The sequence below is a fragment of the Poromitra crassiceps genome, assembly GCF_964638095.1.
Source record: "Poromitra crassiceps genome assembly, chromosome: 12".
In the NCBI taxonomy this organism is placed as follows: domain Eukaryota; kingdom Metazoa; phylum Chordata; class Actinopteri; order Beryciformes; family Melamphaidae; genus Poromitra; species Poromitra crassiceps.
Genome location: NC_139632.1, coordinates 8,879,331 through 8,902,817, shown reverse-complemented (window position 1 = coordinate 8,902,817; position 23,487 = coordinate 8,879,331). Strand labels below are relative to the sequence as shown.

The 23,487-nt window shown below is 42.7% G+C and overlaps 2 protein-coding genes across 2 annotated transcripts in view; both read left to right on the top strand.

Moving 5' to 3' along the window:
* Window positions 1–15,226: 15,226 nt before the first annotated feature.
* LOC310786005 (E3 ubiquitin-protein ligase TRIM21-like) lies at window positions 15,227–18,706 on the top strand. The gene is made up of 3 exons (XM_083647192.1): window positions 15,227–15,341; window positions 15,588–15,923; window positions 17,274–18,706. The coding sequence occupies exons 2-3, from the start codon at window positions 15,597–15,599 to the stop codon at window positions 18,609–18,611; spliced, it is 1,665 nt and encodes a 554-aa protein (XP_083503318.1). The 5' UTR covers window positions 15,227–15,341; window positions 15,588–15,596; the 3' UTR covers window positions 18,612–18,706.
* Window positions 18,707–20,158: 1,452 nt separating this feature from the next.
* Window positions 20,159–23,487, top strand: part of LOC310786803 (uncharacterized protein) — a 3,714-nt gene continuing 385 nt past the window's right edge. The window contains exons 1-4 of the mRNA XM_083648110.1: window positions 20,159–20,191; window positions 20,923–21,034; window positions 21,189–21,376; window positions 22,217–23,487. The exon at window positions 22,217–23,487 is cut by the window's right edge and continues 385 nt beyond it. Coding sequence (XP_083504236.1) covers window positions 20,968–21,034; window positions 21,189–21,376; window positions 22,217–22,588 — 627 coding nt within the window. The 5' untranslated portion in view covers window positions 20,159–20,191; window positions 20,923–20,967 and the 3' untranslated portion in view covers window positions 22,589–23,487. The remainder of the gene's footprint in view (window positions 20,192–20,922; window positions 21,035–21,188; window positions 21,377–22,216) is intronic.

The following is a 23,487-nucleotide window of genomic DNA, read 5'->3' as shown; positions in this document are numbered from 1 at the left end:
ATTTGACAGCTGTCATTGTCTCCCACATGAACAAAATGTTTCATAATCCAGTTCTGCTAGCAGGAACCACTTATATTTTACGTGACTTTTTGCAGGAGGTTATCTCCAAAAAGTAATTTGAAAATATACCGTGGTTTAACTCTGAGGTTACTGCATGAGACGAGTAGCGTTATGAAGTGCAAACGCTGACTTTTTCTTCATCTGTTGTTAATTTGTGCTAATTTGCTGAGATTTGGACGTGTTTTGAATGTGTTTTTTTCTCCGTCAGCCCTGCTGTTCTGTGTCTCTCTCAGCTCCTCCTGTCTTCTCGCTGCTGTCTCCCCCACCATCCTCCTCCCCACTGTTTCACTGTGCTTTTACAGCCTCCCCACATGCGTCATGAATACTTACCACCCACAGTGGAACAGACTATTATGCTCAAGTGAAAAGTCAAAATACCCTCATTAAGGCCGTGAATAGAACACTGGTAGAAGAAGCAGTGACATAAATGTAATCAGTCAAGTAAGTTAGAATTACCTCAAAACTGTTCATTTAGCTATTTTGTTGCTTTCCACCCAGCTTATACCATCAGCGGGTCTGATGGCTTCTTGTGGTTGCACTGTAAAAAGGAGACTTTGCTGACGCAGGCGTCGACACAATCCGCAAACACTTAGGCCTGCCCAATTAGTGAAGCTGTATGCATTACCAGACAAAACCACTGTCTCCTCTCCTGCACAGTGAAAATCAATTAGTGAAGCTGTATGCATTGCCAGACAAAACCACTGTCTCCTGCACAGTGAAAATCAATGGCTGACACTGACACCAGGTGGCATCAAACACGTCACTCCATCATCTCAACACTTCTGCGCTTTGGCTTTGGATTGAGGTCTTCCACTCATTAGGTCATCTCCAAGATCTTCCTCTTTTTATCCCAAACAAACCTCTCTTACTGCTGATGAATGAAAACATACAAAATGCATCACTTCCAGTACAACAACCAGGAAAGCTTTAATGAACTGGATACAGGTTGAATCATATCGTCTATATCAATCAGCGACATATAATTGCAAAACAGACATTTATCGATATGAAAGCGTTCCACAGTTGCTGTCAAGCACAACACATAACATCACACATCACAACCTTTCACCCGTTATGAAAATGAATTGTATCCCTAATCCTACTCGGCCCAGACAAGCCACACTTAACTGTCCTCCTCATGGACAGTTGCCCTGGATGATGCCCTGGTGATCACCCCAGCTTGCCAGCTGGATGCCCTGGTGATCACCCCAGCTTGTTGTGTCTGCCCAGGTCCTCCTCACACCCACCTTATTGCCCCCACCCCCCCACCATTAGTTCATTTTCAAATCCACAGAAAACATGACTGCACCACATCCTCCATCTCCAGTGCTACTGCTGAGCTGTAAAAACAACAACAACAACAACAACAACAACAACAACAACAACAACAACAACAACAACAACAACAACAACAACAACAACAACAACAACAACAACAACAACACTGTTTTTCTTCATTACTGAAAAGTTGACACTGTGGTGATACAGGTTTTCTGTTATACAATATGTATGCAGAGATATAGTCGAATGAAGAGGCCAAATCTGACTTTGAATGAAGCTTTATGGCCCACAACTTCCAGAGGCAGCAGAGACTGGACAGATGATTTACTTTGAAAACAGCCATTCCTTCTGCAAGATAAGAGAAGTAATTTCACGTTTTTGCCTCATTTTTGTATTGTTGTTGTAAATTGTTCAGCAAACGCTGTCGAGACTAAAGCACTGTACATCATTCAGCCAAGGTCCAAACATGCTTATAGTCACAATCGTGTACTTCAGAGCATAGCACAACCCACACACTGCACGTACAATCTCTCTCTCTCTCTCGTTCTCTCTCTCTCTCTCTCTCTCTCGCTCTCGTTCTCTCTCTCTCTCTCTCTCTCGTTCTCTCTCTCTCTCTCTCTCTCTCTCTCTCTCTCTCAGTGTCATTATCACAACATTTACCACTGCACTGACCCACTGGCAGCTTGTGAGGACGTTCCCAGCTGCAATGGAATGCGTGTAGTCGTCCCAAGAGCCTGTTGCTACTGTTGAGTGTTTAGACTGTGGGGTCCCCCTGCCCTGGCTCCGCGGGGTCCCCCTGGCTCTATGGGACACCGAGAGGGAAAAGGACAAAGGGGCAGAACGAGGCCACGGAGTTCCCACCGAATGACGTCACCTAACGTGTCAAGGTCGGCAGAGGGCAGTCTTTTGGGGAGTTGTTATGCAATCTCCAATGGCTACCCATCGACTCTCTCTGTGTGTGTGTGTGTGTGTGTGTGTGTGTGTGTGTGTGTGTGTGTGTGTGCTATTTATTGCTGAGGACTCTTATGGCCTGACGAAAGAAGCTATTCCTCAGCCTGTTGGTGCAGCTGAGTTGGGTCCTTGATGATCCTCAGCGACCTCCTGAGGCCACTGCTGGATGTACAGTTCCTGCAGACTCGGCAGCTCACACCCCGTGATGTGCTGGGCCGCGTGTACCACCGTCCACAGGGCCTTGCGGTCCTTGTCGGTACATTTCCCAGTTACCAGGTGGCGAAGCAGCCTGTCAGCAGGCTCATGGTGCCACGGTATTGATAGTATTCTGTTACATCACCACACGGCCATTTTGGTAGGAAAACAACAGGTGATTGTGATCAATTAACAGGTGATTACAATCAAGTGACACTTACAGCCAATGGGCTGTCTGTATTGTAGCGCCATATTGGTAGGAAAAAGGCTTGTGACATCATCAGAATACTATGAATAAGTCCCTTGAGGATTTGCGGCCTCAGGCCAAACTTCCATACAGATGCTTTATTTTATGTTGTGCAACAGTGGTGGAGTGGTTGGCCCACGTCAGGTCATGGTGGATGTTGACTCCCAGGTACTTGAAGCTGTCCATCCTCACCCCCACTGTGCCGTTGATGGTGACTGGGGGGAGTGATTTCCCCTCCCCTTCCTCTAATCCACAATTACCTCCTTGGTCATACCAAAGGGGGCTGGAGACACAGCCCTGCGGCACTCCTATGCTGATAGTCAGTGGGGAGGAGATGCGGTCGTCCACTCTCACCCCCTGGTGGCGGTCCGTTCCAGGATCCAGTCACGCAGTGCTGTGTTGTTCAGGCCCAGAACCTTGAGCTTACTGTCCAGCCTGGAGAGCAATAAAGGTATTCAACGATCAACTGTAGTCCACAAACAGCGTCAGTGTTTAAGCAGCAAACAGAGAGCTGGAGGGGAGAACGTATTAAAGTAAGAGAAGAAGCGGATCGGGTATGAGACTGACAAGACTCTCAAAGGTTATCTCACATCCATTTGGTTTGAGGACTGAATGGAGTATTGATCATATGAGCCTGGCTGCAGACTGAGGCTCCCAGATTCATCCCTCATCCTAAGGTCTCTTGGAAGGTCGATATTTCTCTGAGGTCCTTGGATCATCAGATCAAACGTGTCTGTTAGAAAATAGTGTGGAAGGGGCTGGAGGAACGGTTCATTTCTCTTTGAAGCTCCTGCCATATTCAAACTTTCTCAAGCTGCACTTTCTCCAAACAGCACAGTAATCATCTTTATCCCAATGCTCGTGGGTTAGGGGTTAGTATTAAAGAGAGGCTTGGCGCTCAGATCAGTCATTGTCAGTTTTTGATACTGAGACAGACTTGTGAAATAAAACCATATTCCAAGGCTCATAAAACCAAATCACTCATAGGTGAAAAATGTCAAACAAAGCTATTTATTATCATCATCATCTGATGTCATATAAATAATTGAACGTGAAACGGGTTAATTTATGAGGTTATGAGGGGAAAGGGGATTTTCCTTGAAACTTGGTATGATGGCATACAACTTTCATAAAGGTAATGATACTCAACTTGTGGCCTGGGGGCCAGATGTGGCCCGCAATAGGGTGCCAAGTGGCCCCCCGACCATTTTCTAATTCACATTGAAAACTAACGTTACATTTTTTGAATTTTGACTGAGTTCCAGCTAAATTGTCAAATATTAACTGCCACCTACTCACCACCCAGGCACTAACTATCCATGAGTGCACAAAATTGTCAGACTAAACTCCGACTGACACCCCCAAAACCTACAATCCGCTACAGAAAGAAATATATTATTAATGTTTGTTTATTAACTGGCCCCCTGGCCTCCTGTGATTTTGCAAAAGCGGCCCCCGGGCAAAGCAAGTCGGGTATCCCACAATATAGACCATATCTTCTCATAGTTAAGTGCATTTAAGATAGTTTATGATTGATTATGATCATTTGGAATTAATTTATTAATTAGCTAAACTGTCCCTCACACGACTAGACAGTCCTATAATATGCAAGTGAGTTTTGGGATGCGACATTATGACAGTGGTGATGATAAGGTTGTCATATGGCTGTACTGTAACGGGCCTCCAGAGAGCAGTGCAGTGATGGAGCCTTCCATAATGCATTGAAGGAGTGCAACACTCCATAAAGAGATGACCCTCTGCACTGCTGACACAGCTTGTGGAGTCACACACACACACACACACACACACACACACACACACACACACACACACACACACACACACACACTCTCTCTCTCTCTCTCTCTCTCTCTCCTCTCTTTCCCTCTTACACACACACACACACACACACACACACACACACACACACACTCTCTCTCTCTCTCTCTCTCTCTCTCTCCTCTCTTTCCCTCTTACACACACACACACACACACACACACACACACACACACTCTCTCCCTCTCTCTCTCTCTCTCTCTCTCTCTCTCTCTCTCTCCTCTCTTTCCCTTTGCTCTTACACATGCACATTCCACACTCCACACACATGGATCTAAAAACTAAACCATACGTCATGCTGTGCTGTGCCATGCCTGCTGTACCTGTGCTCAAAAACAAATACTCAAATTTGGGGCAGGCTCTCTGAATCTACTGCACATGTTCCAAAGATAACCAAAGAAGAAGAGACAGGAAGGCCCAAAAACAGTTTCAGTTGTTTACTGGTTCCAATCAAAGGAAGACATTTTTGCAGAGGGGAATTCAGAAAATACAGTGGGAAATGCGTGCAAAGAAGCCTTGGATGTTGCCCAGCCACATGCCTGAAGCCCTCGGACCAATTAGGCCTTAATTGAGTGTGGGAGTGAATGGGGGGCATTCAGCGGCACCTCTTTCACCCTGTTAGCCAGAGACAAGCATGCTTTGTGACACATGCTCTTACTGATCTGTCTGCATTTCATTTCAACTGACCCACTTCCAACAGACATGGCCAGGCAAAAAGGCCTGGCTGCCCCCGGTCATTTTCAAAGCCCCAGCATGGCGTGTCCATCTCCCCCACAAACAAGTGGACTCGTGCTTTTCACCAGGCAAATGATGATGATGGTTCTGGTTGAATCATAGAGAGGCAAAGTGAGCACCTACTTTCTGCTTCAGCACTGTACCAGAGATTTTCATCCGCCTCTTATTTTCCCATAGACATTTCGTAAAATGCTTATAAAAATCGTTTTACTTGTTCAAACCAAACAGTTCAGATATATTTAAAAACAGGAGAGACCGCATAACATTTCACTCAGACTAAAACGTAAAAAGAATTGCGGATTTAAAGAAAAAAAAATCGATGTAATTGTTTTTAAAGTTTTCGTCCGAGTGAAATGTTCTATGGTCTCTCCCGATTCCAAATATAGCTGGACCGTTTGGTTTGATGAAGTAAAACTATTTTATAAGCATTTTACGAAATGTCTATGGGAAAATAAATGGCGGATACAAATCTCTGGTACAGTGCTGAAGCAGGAAGTAGGTAGTCACTTTGCCTCTCTATAGCTTGTGCCCTATAAATAATATATTGCTTTTCCCCCCTCAATCAGGCAAGTTAATGGATGGAGCTCTTTGATGGCCTGTTTGTTTTAATACTGGTATGGAGATGTGCACCATCGTGCCCGGGTGACCTAGTTGTCCTATCCTGCAATCTACATGAAACAACAGTGGAGAGGAGTTGAGGGGAGGTGAGGTGAAGGACTTGCATTACTGGGTTGAACATAGTTCTGTAGAGTCTGGCTTATTTCATCGCATTGAGATTATTCTTGTGGGGTTTGTTTGGGTCTATGCATGAGAGAAGGAATAGGTTAAGAGAGAGGGTGTGGCCTCTGTGTGCCCACTGAGATTGTCCAAATAATAGTCAGCCACCATTATTGGCTGTTGTCAGTTGAAAATTAAAAAAAATTCCTTGTAGAAGAATGCTATTCACCTATATGTAGCCACGCCCACTTGACCCATTGTGTCATGACTTCCTGTTCAAAACGCCGGCCGTTTTACCTGCTCAAACTAGTCTGACTCACCTGGTCAAACGTAGTTTGACTCACATAGTATGAGTCAGACTAGCTTTATGAGTCACAGGAAGTGTATAGACACAATCAGAACTTCCGATTGTGTTTACACTTCCTGTTAGTCTCTCAAGCCAGCCTGTCTCTTCTACATAAGGGGAATAGAACAATATACATGAATGAATATACAAAATATTACTGCCATCTTCCTGATAAATGGTAGCCTATAGCCTCTTTTGCACAATCCACATTTCAATAGACCCTTCTCACGGGGGCCATTTTGTGTCGAAGAGGCAGGGTAAACACAGGTGAAAGCAAAACGCTAATGAGGGTTTCAAACTTCCATGATTGGAATTTGGAAACCCTCATTAGTGTTTTGCTTGCACCGGTGTTTATTCTGCCTTTTTGACACAAAATGGCCCCCGTGAAAAGGGTCTATTGTCTAACTCAGCGTCTCTTTACATCTCCTCCAGTGTAATTGATGTGGATTTAACAAGGGGAATCAATAAATGGCTTTTACCTATAATCACCTCATCAGTGAGTGTAGTTCATGAAAATAGCAAGTGTCCCTAATAGTTTGGCCATTCAGTGTACATTTGGTCTTCGTAGTAATGTCAATTCACATTCCAGGAACAGCTGAAGCCAGTAGCGGAGCGTACACCGGGGCAGACGGTGTGCCCGCCCCATGGGGCCCACCCCATCCAAAAAAAAAAAAAAAAAAATGCATGCATGCCAGGCCAGGTCAGGTCTGAGTGTGAGAGCAATTCAATCAATAGACAATAACAATGGTGTGTTTAAAATGAGATATTCCACTAAATATGGCTAAAACAGATTCAAACATGCAAAAAAGGCAAATTTTTCTTCGGCGCCGGCGAAAAAAATTGGGATGGGGGGGCCTCCTAAGAGCTTTGCCCCCCCCCCTGGGCTGATAGGGTCGCTCCGCCCCTGAAGCTGACTATTTGGAGTTACAATGAAATAATGTCCCTAGGAAATTAACATTATTGCACTCCAATGAAATATTTCCAAGTGTCATACAAGCATCACACAGCTCATTATATTTACAACCCATGTCTGCAAGTGATGGGCGGGTAAGAGTGCAACATGCGTGTCCTCTCAAATCCTGTCAGGGGCCCCCGGCTCAGAAAGGGTCCGGACAGAGGGTCCCGACAGAGGGCCCCACCCAGTGCCAGCAGGGGCAGCACAGCTTCTGTCTCAACCGTGTTTGTCCACAGAGATCCCACCCTCCACCTCACACCCTCCACCTCTCTCCCATCTGCTCTGCTGCTTCGTTCTGACGCTTCTCCAACCTCGTCATTTCCCACCTCTCTCTGTCTCTCTCTCCGTCTCTCTCTCTCCGCTGTGAACGCTGTCGACGTCGATCGCTCTAGAACAGAGCTCAGGGCTGCAGTCAAGCTACGATTACAGATTAGAGGGAGAGAGAGAGAGGCTTTACATTCCCCAGTGAACCAAAATCCATCCGACTTGCAGCGATGTGGTGCCTGCTGGCAACCAAACGGACAGTTTTTAAAACCCTGTTTACATGGACTGAAAGAGAGAGTGCAGCGCCCAACCACGCAGCAAAAGGCAGGTTTTCATTTCATTTCCTTTGTGGACACCGCAGGGTTTTGTAGTGGACTGGCCACAGTCGGACCTTTGGCCCAGATGTGAGGCCCTCAAAGCCAACACGGCTAAACGGCAGTAGCTATAAAGCCCCTCACGATTGCTGCATGAATTAATGCGGGATTTACAATGTCAAGCTGCTAAATCCTTCTCCTGATTCCCATTAACGGGCTTGATGGCTTGAATACAGACACACACACACACACACACACACACACACACACACACACACACACACACACACGTGCGTGACGTCAACACACAGATACACAGAGCCCTGACTTTCAAGTATGACAAAACAAACAAACAAACAGGGGTATCATGTTAGAATAAACTCAGGCATTAACAAAAATATTTAAATCTTTACAAATATTCACAGTTTTTAAGGCTTTACTGTTCTTGAGATCACATAAAGTTTTAATGTAATGTCCAAATTCAACTTTGAACTGTTGGATGTGCGGTTTCTTGGTAGCCCACTTGCACTTGTTTTTTTTTTTTGTTTTTTTTAATTTGTTTCTATCAAAGTAGCATACTCTGTATTGATGTTTAATGTATGCTTGTTGACTGTATGCTTTGGAATGAATCAATAAAAAAAAAAAAAAAAAAAAAAAAAAAACTTTCAAGTATGACCTGTGCGCTGAGATTTTATCAGCTACAGTAAACTTCACCAGTGATTGCAAATGAGCAGCAGTTTAAGATTGAAGAAGCTAAACTTGTGTGTCAGCTTCTCCTCCTCCTGTCATGTTGTTTGGAGCAGCTTCTCCTCTGTCATGTTGTTTGGAGCAGCTTCTCTGTCATGTTGTTTGGAGCAGCTTCTCTGTCATGTTGTTTGGAGCAGCTTCTCTGTCATGTTGTTTGGAGCAGCTTCTCCTCTGTCATGTTGTTTGGAGCAGCTTCTCCTCTGTCATGTTGTTTGGAGCAGCTTCTCTGTCATGTTGTTTGGAGCAGCTTCTCTGTCATGTTGTTTGGAGCAGCTTCTCTGTCATGTTGTTTGGAGCAGCTTCTCCTCCTGTCATGTTGTTTGGAGCAGCTTCTCCTCTGTCATGTTGTTTGGAGCAGCTTCTCTGTCATGTTGTTTGGAGCAGCTTCTCTGTCATGTTGTTTGGAGCAGCTTCTCCTCTGTCATGTTGTTTGGAGCAGCTTCTCCTCTGTCATGTTGTTTGGAGCAGCTTCTCCTCTGTCATGTTGTTTGGAGCAGCTTGTCTGTCATGTTGTTTGGAGCAGCTTCTCTGTCATGTTGTTTGGAGCAGCTTCTCTGTCATGTTGTTTGGAGCAGCTTCTCCTCTGTCATGTTGTTTGGAGCAGCTTCTCTGTCATGTTGTTTGGAGCAGCTTCTCCTCTGTCATGTTGTTTGGAGCAGCTTCTTCTCTGTCATGTTGTTTGGAGCAGCTTCTCTGTCATGTTGTTTGGAGCAGCTTCTCCTCTGTCATGTTGTTTGGAGCAGCTTCTCTGTCATGTTGTTTGGAGCAGCTTCTCCTCTGTCATGTTGTTTGGAGCAGCTTCTCCTCTGTCATGTTGTTTGGAGCAGCTTCTCCTCTGTCATGTTGTTTGGAGCAGCTTCTCTGTCATGTTGTTTGGAGCAGCTTCTTCTCTGTCATGTTGTTTGGAGCAGCTTCTCCTCTGTCATGTTGTTTGGAGCAGCTTCTCTGTCGTGTTGTTTGGAGCAGCTTCTCTGTCGTGTTGTTTGGAGCAGCTTCTCCTCTGTCATGTTGTTTGGAGCAGCTTCTCCTCTGTCATGTTGTTTGGAGCAGCTTCTCTGTCATGTTGTTTGGAGCAGCTTCTCTGTCATGTTGTTTGGAGCAGCTTCTCATCTGTCATGTTGTTTGGAGCAGCTTCTCCTCTGTCATGTTGTTTGGAGCAGCTTCTCTGTCATGTTGTTTGGAGCAGCTTCTCTGTCATGTTGTTTGGAGCAGCTTCTCTGTCATGTTGTTTGGAGCAGCTTCTCTGTCATGTTGTTTGGAGCAGCTTCTCCTCTGTCATGTTGTTTGGAGCAGCTTCTCCTCTGTCATGTTGTTTGGAGCAGCTTCTCTGTCATGTTGTTTGGAGCAGCTTCTCTGTCATGTTGTTTGGAGCAGCTTCTCTGTCATGTTGTTTGGAGCAGCTTCTCTGTCATGTTGTTTAGAGCAGCTTCTCTGTCATGTTGTTTGGAGCAGCTTCTCTGTCGTGTTGTTTGGAGCAGCTTCTCCTCTGTCATGTTGTTTAGAGCAGCTTCTCTGTCATGTTGTTTGGAGCAGCTTCTCTGTCATGTTGTTTGGAGCAGCTTCTCCTCTGTCATGTTGTTTAGAGCAGCTTCTCTGTCATGTTGTTTGGAGCAGCTTCTCTGTCGTGTTGTTTGGAGCAGCTTCTTCTCTGTCATGTTGTTTGGAGCAGCTTCTCTGTCATGTTGTTTGGAGCTCCTCCTCTGTCATGTTGTTTGGAGCAGCTTCTTCTCTGTCATGTTGTTTGGAGCAGCTTCTCTGTCATGTTGTTTGGAGCAGCTTCTCTGTCATGTTGTTTGGAGCAGCTTCTCCTCTGTCATGTTGTTTGGAGCAGCTTCTCTGTCATGTTGTTTGGAGCAGCTTCTCCTCTGTCATGTTGTTTGGAGCAGCTTCTCCTCTGTCATGTTGTTTGGAGCAGCTTCTCTGTCATGTTGTTTGGAGCAGCTTCTCCTCTGTCATGTTGTTTGGAGCAGCTTCTCTGTCATGTTGTTTGGAGCAGCTTCTCCTCTGTCATGTTGTTTGGAGCAGCTTCTCCTCTGTCATGTTGTTTGGAGCAGCTTCTCCTCTGTCATGTTGTTTGAAGCAGCTTCTCCTCTGTCATGTTGTTTGGAGCAGCTTCTCTGTCATGTTGTTTGGAGCAGCTTCTCTGTCATGTTGTTTGGAGCAGCTTCTCCTCTGTCATGTTGTTTGGAGCAGCTTCTCCTCTGTCATGTTGTTTGGAGCAGCTTCTCCTCTGTCATGTTGTTTGGAGCAGCTTCTCCTCTGTCATGTTGTTTGGAGCAGCTTCTCCTCTGTCATGTTGTTTGGAGCAGCTTCTCCTCTGTCATGTTGTTTGGAGCAGCTTCTCCTCTGTCATGTTGTTTGGAGCAGTTTCTCCTCTGTTGTGTTGTTTGGAGCAGCGGTGGTTGGGAAGTTTGGTTTCTGTCCCACATCCATTTTTACGCCACAGTCTTGGTTCCATGTGGACACAACTTCTTACATTTCAGCACTAAAACTTTGGACGCATCCCTGCAAATTCACTCATCCTAAACACTGGATCCTAACTTGTTTGTGTTTCGGAGAGGATTTATCTCAATTATACTGAAGTGAAAAAAGCCACTTTCTCTACTCCTCTCAATTATACTGTTCATTTAATTTGGCATTCTCTCAAGCTGTGGTGGCTAACTATTGACATGGTCAGACCCAACGTCTTACGTCAGCACACTTCCAGCGACAGAAGGTTTGAATCACAAGTCAAATTTCCGGGTTCTGCAGACACAAAGCGTGCAGCGAAATCTGATTGGCTGGGCTCTTACGGAATTGCGGCATGCCGTCCGTGGTTGGTCAATTCATGTCTTTTTCTTCTTGGGGCGGGCGTTACCACTTGGTCCTGGTCGCTGCACTAGCGCTTCCCCCTCACCTCCCCCCCGCAATGCTGCACAACTTGATACAGTACATTGTGATGTATTTTCTTCATTTGCAGGGTAGAGGCACTTCATCCGGATTGGTTTCGCGAAGCGTAATAAGTCTGGAGGATAAGCCACGCCCACTTCAAACCCAACATAGTACAAAAACTTAAATGACATTATTTAGGATTTGGATTGAAACTAATGTCTAATACTTTTGGATGCTTACTATTTATGCACATAAGACCCTAAATTACATAGTTAGAGGGGTTAGTGTGGATTTGGGTTTCCAGGGGCTTTAACCTCTGTCTCACTCTCAGTCACCAGAGCAAAGATGTGCCTATTTTCCTTTCCTCCTCTACTACGACTCCTCTTTTTCCACCTCCCGCCGTCTCCTCCTCTTCCTTTTTTCCCCTTCAAGTTAGAGGTCATTCAATCTCTTCCAGATGACAATAACATCCAGCCCAACTTGTATAGGGTATACCTAGGTTTGTTTTTTGAGATTGTTGCAATACCTAGAGAGATATTTCCTGGGAGGTGAGGATGCCTTCTGTGGAAATGTTTTGTGCAGGCCAAGGCTGCGCCGCTCCAGGCCCGTGGGGGCGACTTTCCAGATGGATGGATCCAGGCAGAGACAGAGATGAGGTCAGCGCAAAGAGGACAGAGAGAGAGAGGGAGGGAGGGAGAGAGACAGAGGGAGGGAGGGAGAGAGAGAGAGAGAGAGAGAGAGAACGAGAGAGGGAGAGAGAGAGAGAGGGAGATAGAGGGAGGGAGAGAGAGAGAGAGAGGGAGGGAGGGAGAGAGAGAGAGAGAGAGAGAACGAGAGAGGGAGAGAGAGAGAGAGGGAGATAGAGGGAGAGAGAGAGAGAGGAGTTTCCCAGCTTGATATTGATTCATATTAGACAATCAGAACTTTCAATCCAGTCATGTTTGGTCACTTAAGAAAACAACAGGTCAAATCTCTAACTGAAACCAGTTTCACATTCTTATATTATATTAGTATTAAAGAAAGAATTTGAAGGAACAGAGGGCATTGGGGAGTTCATAATATCTTCAAAAGGGAAATCCAAGTTAATAGGCTATGTGTAATCTGATTTTTCATCATCACTGGAGTCAGTTTGCACTAATGAAGACAATCCAAGAACAAGATTACTGCATTTCACAGATGTGTTTATACTTCCCAATGGTTCCCATCGGCAAAGAGTGGATTTAAAAAAATGAATCGGCTCACTCACCTTTCTTTCTTTCTTTCTTTCTTTCTTTCTTTCTTTCTTTCTTTCTTTCTTTCTTTCTTTCTTTCTTTCTTTCTTTCTTTCTTTCTTGTTTGAAACCAAGGTAAAGTAACAATAAAGAACACACATTTAGTTTGGGGGAAAAAAAAAAAAAAAAAAAAAATACTACTACTACTACTACTACTACTAATAATAATAATAATAATAATGATGATGATGATGATGATGATGATGATGATGATGATGATGATAATAATAATAATGTTTTTTTTAGATTTAACCTCAACATGGCCTTAGTGGATATAGCAGCTATATTGATGTCAGTGGATGTTAATTTGTCACAGCTGAAAGATCTACTATATCTGCAAAGCACCAAAGAGCTTTCACATGTGCAGCGTTTCTTCTGCGGGCCTGGATTATCTCACGACTCGCGCTATTGGCTAAGCCGGCGCCGGTTTAAACCCCAGGAGACAGGTACTGAAGGCTGCTGGGAAATGCGGGTCCCATCACTCTGGAACGCTTGTTTTTTTTAATGTATCTTTTTGCCCTCATATGTGGGCCTATCATTTTGCTTTCATTTAACAGATTTGTGTCAGATGAGGAAAGTATGGCCGACTGACCGTTTTGCCCTGAGAACCCCCAAATCACTTTCAGCAAAGTTCACTAAACTCAAGCGTCTGTTTGCAAACGTAATCCCTTTTAACCATAGAAATAATTGCCCTCTCTCTCCATCTTTGCCTTTCCTTTCATTACCATATCTGAAGCTGGCATGGCGACAGGCCTCGATCTCTGTGCTTTTCAAAACTGTCTGTGCCATGGCCAGCAGCACTGTGCACCACCATTCCCTTCTATGGCAACTAGCAAGAGTCCACGCGCAGAGGGCCTTTGATGATACATCACAACCAGCCCAAGAAACTCCAACAGCCTGAACTGCTGCTTGTCTGTCACCTTGTGGCTGAAAGATGCTAATGCATCTGAATGACACATTAATACACACATGCATACAGTAGGCTACAGTATTATCCACCTATTCAGGCTTTAGTTATGTTCATATTGCTTTGTGCTCGGCAAGGCACGTTTATTTGTATAGCTGCTATACAAATAAATATACTATATTATAAATAAATATACTATACTATACTATAAGTATAGTGATATATACTATACTATAGCACATTTCATACACAAAAGCAATTCAAAGTGCTTTACATAAAATAGATCAAAAGAAAAGAGCATGGAGAAATAAAAAGATTACAAGTGATAAAGATAAATTCATATCAAAGAACAAGCAAAATGCGTTACATTAAAAGAATCAGATAGAAAGATAGGTAGCATTTTACAACAAGATACACAATTCAGAGTAGAATGAGGAACGAATAAGGTTTTAAGCTTAGGCTTTTAAGATATCTTGAACTTTTACTCAAGTGTGGCTTTCGGGTACTTATACAACTTATACTCTTTTCAACATCTTTACCACCCAACACAAGTATCCTACCAGCGATGACAAGACAAGAAGTGTGCGGAGATACGGAGAGGCAATGTTGCTACTGTAGTGTGGCAGGAGAACGTGTGGATTTTAGGACTTTCATCACGTAGCGTAATCACATTGGTGGTTATGACACGGTCAAGGTCTTGTTGACAAGCATGTCTTGTTGACATCCATGGGAAACACCCTCCAACCATCTCAGATGTGTCATGTCATCAGCATTGTCTCTCTTGGTAGATGTGGGGTTCACTTACCATCAAAGAATGAATACTGAAGAGCCGCACTATAACAACAACAACAATAATAATAAACTTTATTTATCTAGTAGTACTCTAGAGAGGAGGGGTTTTATACCATCTGGCAGCCAGTCCTGGACCAGGTAGAGAAAATGGACGCTTCAAGCATTTCAAATGTATAGGTTTACCCCCCCCCCTCTCTCATATTTATTTTCATTCATCTGTTTTTGTTGTTGTTGTTGTTGTTGTTGTTGTTGTTGTTGTTGTTGTTGTTGTTGTTGTTGTTGTTGTTGTTGTTGTTTTTTTCTTTTTCTTTTCCCTTCTGTGTGTCTTTGCGTATTGATATACTGCGATGTATGACATGATGTATGTGGTGTAATAGGCTAGGGGTTCTCGTGGGATGGGTTTTTGTTTAAAAGTGTCAAGTGTATTTAAATCTGTATTTTGTATTTTGTATGATATACAGAAAACGAATAAAAAAACTTTGAAAAAAAAAACACACACACAGTTTGATTAGGAAATGATTGTATCTTTTTTAAATATGTGCTTTGATTTTTTTAAAAGTAACTCAATTTGTAACTTGAGTTACTTGACAAAGTAACTGGTATAATATTACTGAAATCCTATAAGTAATAAGTTATATTACTGAGTTACTGCTAAAAGTAATATATTACATGTAATATATTACTTTTGTAATGAGTTACCCCCAACACTGCATTCAGGAAGTCAAATTGAAAGTAACTGAGAGCGACAGCGCTGCTGCAGTCGAGAAGTCTCTCTCTCTCTCTCAAAAGCAAAATAAACCTAAGTTCATCAGGCCTTTTCAACAATACAGCAGAGTCTTAGACGTCCACAGGTGAGCACAGCAGATACTATTTACTGTTTAAACAGAGAGCAGTGACGCATCATTGAGCTGTATTCAGATGGGATGTTTCCTTTTCATTTCGCACTGTCAAATGACGTTTTCAGCTTAGTGCAATTTAACTAACTCAAAATGACGATAGTATTCCAATGATCTAACTTTGACATTTTTTTATATGAATATTCAAGAATGATGTGTTGTTACAGTATTGTTATTTGACACTTTCACTTTTGGTCTCAGTGTCTAGATATGGCTGCTGCCAGCAGTCTCGTAACGGAAGAGGAATTTCTGTGCTCCATCTGTCTGGATGTGTTCACTGATCCAGTCTCCATACCATGTGGACACAACTTCTGCAAAAACTGTATCACACAGCACTGGGATGTTAATGTCCCGTGCCAGTGTCCTATGTGTAATAAGATGTTCTACATAAGACCAGAGCTGCATGTCAATACATTCATATCTGAGTTGGCTGCTCGGTTCAGAAAGTCAGCTCAGAAGAAAGCCAGCAGCTGCTGCCCAGGCCAATCATGTGCTAAACCAGGAGAAGTTCCGGTAACACTTTACAATAACGTACACAAATCCTATAGTAGTTACTGATAAACTAACCATTAACTAATCGCCAGTTAATCATTCGCTAATGAAAAATTTGGCATTAGTTTATCACTAGTTAATCATAGTTAATGAGTAGGTAGTCATTAGTTAATGATTAGTATCTAATTTCCTGAGTAGAGTAGTTAATCAGTACCTAATGATTACTAAATTTCAGCTCGTGAATAGAGTAGTTAATCATTACTTAATGATTCCAAAATGTCAGTGCGTGAATGTATTAGTTAATCATTAGTTAATCATTAGTTAATCTTTTTGTGTACCCTATTGTAAAGTGGTGCATCATACTCAGTAGTTTATGAATACTGAATCATTACCTGTCCATTAGTTACTCTTTTCGCACCCTAATATAAAGTGAAAGATATCCTTATCAAATAAACACTCCCTCCAGGTGAGATTCGAACCCTGAACCCCAAGATTGTTAAATTGTAAGTCTGGTTCTCTACCATCTGAGCTAACCAGCCTGTTGCTTGTTCGAGCCATACTATTGAATGTAGAGCCTGAGACCAAGTATTATAGTTTAAAGGTATATTCCACCCAAATACTACTTTCTGTCCAAGTACTTACAAGTACTTAGACATAAGTAGTATTTGGCTGAAACATACCTAAGTACTTGGACATGAAGTAGTATTTGGATGGAATATACCTTTAAAACTATAAGTATTTGGAGAGAAGGTAGTATTTGGGTGGAATATATCTTAAAAACTATAAGTACTTGAACAGAAAGTAGTATGTGGATAGGACATAATACTTAGTCTCTGACTCTACAGACCTATAGTATGGCTCTACCAAGTAACAGGCTGGTTAGCTCAGATGGTAGAGAACCAGACTTACAATTTAACAATCTTGGGGTTCAGAGTTCGAATCTCACCTGGAGGGAGTGTTTATTTGATAAGGATATCTTTCACTTTATATTAGGGTGCGAAAAGAGTAACTAATGGACAGGTAATGATTCAGTATTCATAAACTACTGAGTATGATGCACCACTTTACAATAGGGTACACAAAAAGATTAACTAATGATTAACTAATGATTAACTAATACATTCACGCACTGACATTTTGGAATCATTAAGTAATGATTAACTACTCTATTCACGAGCTGAAATTTAGTAATCATTAGGTACTGATTAACTACTCTACTCAGGAAATTAGATACTAATCATTAACTAATGACTACCTACTCATTAACTATGATTAACTAGTGATAAACTAATGCCAAATTTTTCATTAGCGAATGATTAACTGGCGATTAGTTAATGGTTCGTTTATCAGTAACTACTATAGGATTTGTGTACGTTATTGTAAAGTGTTACCGAAGTTCCCTGTGACGTCTGCACTGGGACCAAGCTGAAAGCCCTGAAGTCCTGCCTGGTGTGCCTGACCTCCTACTGTGAGACTCACCTGGAGCCTCATCAGAGAATCTCAGGCCTGAAGAAACATAAACTAATCGATCCTGCGGAGAACCTGGAAGAGAGGATGTGTGAGAAGCATGAGAGACCGCTGGAGCTGTTCTGTAAGACTGACCAGTTGTGTGTATGTCAGTTCTGCACTGTTTTAGAGCACAAGTCACATGACATTGTTCCTCTGACGGAGGAATATAAAGGAAAGAAGGCTGAGCTGGGGAAGATGGAGGCTGCAATTCAGCAGAAGATCCAGGGGAGAAAACTGAAGATTCAGGAGATCAAACTGTCAGTAGAGCTCAGTAAGGAAGATGCAGACAGAGAGATAGCAGCCGGTGTGCGGGTCTTCACTGCTCTGATGCAGTCTGCGCAGAGAGGCCAGGCTGAGCTCATTGAGACGATTGAAGAGAAGCATAAAACAACAGAGAAACAGGCTGAAGGCTTCATCAAAGAGCTGAATCAGGAAATCTCTGAGCTGATGAAGAGAAGTGCTGAGTTGGAGCAGCTCTCATGCACTGCAGACCACCTCCACGTCCTCCAACGCTTCCCATCCCTGAACGCCCCTCCACACGTGAAGGACTGGACAGAGGTCAGTGTCCATTGTTCATCATATGAGGGCGCTGTGAGGAGAGCTGTGGCTCAGCTGGAGAATTCTCTCAGGAAAGAGATGCTTGAGGCTGAGCTGAAGAGGGCCCAGCAGTATGAAGTGGATGTGACTCTGGATCCTGATACAGCACACGGCAAGCTCGTCCTGTCTGATGATGGGAAAGAAGTACATCTTGGTGACGTAAAGAAGAATCTTCCAGACAACCCAGAGAGATTTTCTGTATATGCCGGTGTCTTCGGAAAGCAGAGCTTCTCTTCAGGAAGATTTTACTACGAGGTTCAAGTGAAAGAGAAGACCGGGTGGGATTTTGGAGTGGCCAGAGGGTCAATCAACAGGAAGGGACAAATCCCGCTCAGCCCAGAGGATGGCTACTGGACTATATGGTTGATTCATGGAAATAAGTACTACGCTGCAGCCGCTGGCCCGCGTGTCCCGCTCTCTCTGAACACAAAGCCTCAGAAGGTGGGGGTGTTTGTGGATTACGAGGAGGGTCTGGTCTCCTTTTATGACGTAGATGCTGCATCTCTGATCTACGCCTTCACTGGCTGCACCTTCACTGAGAAACTCTACCCATACTTCAATCCTTGTATTAATGATGGTACAAACTCCGCCCCTCTGATCATCTCTCCTGTCAATCACACAGATTAGACTAATGATTTGATTTCCTCAGATAGGATTCGCTCATTTAAGATAACACATTTACACGTGGCCTCGCCTGCTCCATTGGCATGCGCAGCGCGTAGTTTGCTCAACTTCGCATCACTGATGACATCACAATTGCTCTAATGACATCACTGATGATGATGATGTGTGTGTATGTGTATGTATGTATATGTGTATGTATGTGTGTATATATATATATATATATATATATATATATATATATATATATATATATATATATATATATATATATATATATATAAATGTATATATTTTTTCTCTCAAGCTGCACACTCTCACACTCTCAGCTCAAGTGAGAGGTGAATGAAGAATGAAGAGCGTATTGATAAATTCCATTCTACAAGATATGTGCAAAGATACAGTATATGTACTGTAGGCTAAATACATACAAGATGACTTCAAGACTCCTGGCTCAAGTTATTTGATATCAAGTGGTTTTTCTCAAGATGGCTCATTATTCTTTTTGTCTGTTAATGTGGTATATTGGGGGGATTTTTGACCATTTTCATCAATTCTCGAATGGTCAACAATGGTTCAATCTTGCACCAAACCTTGCTGTGACAACTCACGAGACATAATTGAGCATAGGATGGCCATCATATACTTCTTCTCATAATGTTCTAAATCCAGTGCACTCTAAACATTCAACAATTCAATAGACACCTAACCAAAACACAATGCTTATTACAGATTTATGACTTAGAAAAACTTGACACAGTGCTGAGCTGCATCTCCAATGAGGTCTTCAAGTTCCCAGCTTTCAGATGATGTGTGTGTACCACGTCTACGTGGCATATACCTGCTATCTCACCCTAAGGATCACCTGTCCCACCTGTATAAACAGCGGTGCCTCAGGAGGTCCCTGAAGATCATCAAAGACACAAACCATTCCCACAACAACCTGTTCTCCCTGTTACCCTCAGGGAGGAGATACAGGGTCCCAAAAGCACGCACAAATCGCTTGAGGGACAGTTTCTTCCCGCAGGCCACGAGACTCCTTAACATACACAAATAGTGTAGTAGCTGTACTGTACCGTACTGTAGCTGCTACCATTATGTATGTCTAATGTTTACTTGTATGTTTAATTAGGTATATGCTATTTGCACCTGTACGTCAAATACGTGGAATTTAAAATGTTTAAGCACGTCTAAAGTATGCACATGACATGTGCACCTATGTGCAGTGAATATGCCACTGTCTCTGACTTGTCTTATCACTCTACTGCCGTATTGCTTGTTGTGTCTCTTGTTGTTTTTGCACTCATATAATGCCCTGTTATATTGTACTATGTTGTAAACGGAGTCCACAGCACAAGAATTTCACACGTGATATCTTGAATCTTGAATCTTGAATCTTGAAAAGAAAAGACAGACATGGGTGTCTGGCAGGGAGGGGTGGAGTGGAAGAGGTTACGCCACGGGCACCAAAATGGCCTTTCCATCCGGTACATTCAGGTTTTTCAGCATTGTTTATTATGCACAAGACACCTCCTTTCATTTTCTCTCAGCCGCAGACAGAACAGCAAGAGTGCCACAGGCATCAGGTAAGATCTTAAGGTTTGCTAATGAGAAATGTAGTCAACTTAGAACTAGAAACTTTGATCACTTGAGCGAGTTATCAGTTTTCTTACATTTGCTAAGTTAGCATAGGCCTACTAAAAAAAAGTAGCTTGATCAAATCTGACATATCAAGACCACCGTGAAATAGCTTACAAATACAATTTCGGTTACATTTCCCATTTGTATCTCTTGTTGCATCACTGACTGGATAGTTCTAAATTGATTATTTGACATTTAAAAGCACGCAGTGGTGCTCAAGAAACATGCTGTGTAGCCTTATACAAGTGTGTCCACTGTCTCTGTCACAAGTTTTTCCAAAACAAATTTCCCAATCTGAATGTTTCTTACAAATCCGTAGTTCAAATATTAGGCAGATCTGTGATCAGTGAAGCAAAACTAACGAAAAGATTGTACAGTAATACATGTGTGTTTTTGCACTGAAGAGATAAGATATTTTTCAACCACACAAGTCAAATGTTAGCTCACAAGATCCAGAAATTGAGGTTTATCAATAGCAAAATAACCGAATTTTAGCGTGAGAATTAGAGTTTAACAGTGGATAAACCCACATCTGTACCAAAAAGTTCTCAACAATAATCGAATGCAAAGGTGCTCACAAGAGAACAAATAGGTAACTAATAGTCGGCTACGACAAAGCAGCTTCATTGCCACAATGTATCTAGTTTGTATTACACACTGATCTCTGTGTTGGCAGGTTCATTGATCATCAACTTTGGCAAACATAGTTGTCCCACAGCCAATGGCAACAATTGCCTTAACACACTGGAACACCGGCATCTTGGACTGCGGTGATGACTGCAGTTCCTGTAAGTATATTTATAGAATTAAAAGTATTTACAAGAGTATATTGTTTCCAACAAGGAAATACATGAGAACAAAACAGTCCACAGATTATCTGTTATTATTATTTCCTTGTTGGAAACTTGTACGGGTGTCTGAGAGTCTTGGTATGTTTTACAGGTTGTTATGGCTTCTGGTGCTGTCCATGCTTTGCCTGCACCACCACAGCCAAGTTTGGGGACTGCAGATGTCTCCCCTTACTGGACATATGCAGCCCTGCCATAGTAGCGGCCTGTGGGATTCCTCTGTTTGTACCGCCTGCAGCTTTGGCTCTCAGGGTTGCCATCCGTCACAAATATGGAATCAAGGTGAGGTAGTGGAGTACATTTATATCATGCGTGTTGCTGGTGAGGTAGTGGAGTACATTTATATCATGCGTGTTGCTGGTGAGGTAGTGGAGTACAGTATATCATGCGTGTTGCTGGTGAGGTAGTGGAGTACATTTATATCATGCGTGTTGCTGGTGAGGTAGTGGAGTACATTTATATCATGCGTGTTGCTGGCTGAAAACCAACAAGTATTTGACTTTAGGCATGAGAACTGTGTTGACTCAATCCTCTTTGTGGAGTTCTTCTCACTCATGATTGGATAAAGTCGGATGGGATACAAGAAAGGTTGATCTTCTGTTTACCAGAAAGGGGACTGGGAGACGCATGTTACTGACCAAACGCTCTCTATCAGTGATTGCCGTCACAATATGGAGCTATTTAACACTTATTTTAACAAAAATATATCTATACAGCAGCTTTAAAGAATTCACTTTGAATACGTTTCAAAGGTTTAGAGTCCTCACATTCAAGAAACACAGATGCTCATGTAAAAGGAGTTCACATGCAACAGCGGTGATGGACTAAAACACTCCGACGCTCCCGATTTCCTGCTTGTTGCTGTACATACTGTAATTGGAGTAATTGATATGAGACATCACAGAATGACAATGTATATGTAACAGCACAAAGAACAATAACTGAAGGACTTTTGGTTCTCCATAGGGTTCTCTCTGTAAGGACATTATGACTTCCTGTTTCTTTTGGTTCTCCATAGGGTTCTCTCTGTAAGGACATTATGACTTCCTGTTTCTTTTGGTTCTCCGTAGGGTTCTCTCTGTAAGGACATTATGACTTCCTGTTTCTTTTGGTTCTCCGTAGGGTTCTCTCTGTAAGGACGTTGTGACTTCCTGCTTCTGCGAGTGGTGCTCCTGGTGTCAGATGGCCCGCGAGCTGAAACATCGGCAGAAAGGCCACGTCGTCATCAACGTGCAGCAGCCTCAACCTGTCAACATAATCAACCTGCATGCATATAATAGTCAACCTACTCCCACAATGGCCACGCCCCAGGTCAATTTGGTCAATCAACAGAGCATGGCGATGCCCATGGGCCCACCTGTTATGGCAACAGCATCAGGTTATGGGCCAGAATATGGGCCCCCACCTCCTTCTTATCCAAACACCATGGGATCAGCACCACCGAGTTACGGACCCCCACCTGACGTTGGTTTTGTGAAGGCTAAGGCTTGGTGAAGAAAATGTCTTCTAACTTATGGGTATTGTGTAGGAGGAGGCCTGGAGATTGTTTGGACTTTATTTTTCTCCAGGACTGACTAGAATGCTGCTTGTTCACAACAATGACAGGACTTATTATCTTGGGTGGTGATGCGTGGTGTTAATATGCCATTTTCTCCTAATCAATAATCATCAGTAGCCCACTTGAACTTTAGCTTCAGCTCTGAATAGAGATTTATTCCACTGTGACCCCTATATATATAAATATATATATATACGTTTATTGTTTATTGTTTAAAAGGATCCCCATTAGCTGCCGCCGAAGTGACAAGCTAGTCTTCCTGGGGTCCACAGAGAAAGACAACACAAAATACAAAACATAGCAATACACGAGATACATATGAAAAACACAATTCACTTAACAATGATAATCTAAGAGCAGTAAAACATTATAGACATCATTATACACATCATCAGAAATTTTTCAGAAAAAGTGGTAGGGGTAGGTATTCATTATTACGTTCATACATTAGGTATTTCCACTCACAAACGTGAACAGTATTTGCTCACATATTTAAGTAGTGTGTTCTTAGATGGTACTTGAAAGATACCTTGCTATTTAAATTACGTATATTCTGGGGACAATTATTCCAGTGTGTGTGTGTGTGTGTGTGTGTGTGTGTGTGTGTGTGTGAAGGGGGAGTCAATAACAACTATTAGGTAGTTTGTAATATTATTTATATTCACAGCATTATTTTCACAGCATCAGAGTTTCTTGTTCTCCGGGGGTTAAAGATTCACCTACTGAATCAAATAAATATTTATGAAAAACATTCCACATACTTTTTTTTTTTTTTTTACTAATCCAGTTTATTTTAAGGGTATTATTTAGTGTGGAATCTCAGATTGATAAGAGT

Coding starts and splice junctions, on each gene's coding strand:
- LOC310786005 (XM_083647192.1), top strand. CDS start 15,597: ATGGCTGCTGCCAGCAGTCTCGTAACGGAAGAGGAATTTCTGTGCTCC. Junction 15,924..17,273: donor CACTTTACAATAACGTACAC/AAATCCTATAGT, acceptor AGTGTTACCGAA/GTTCCCTGTGACGTCTGCAC.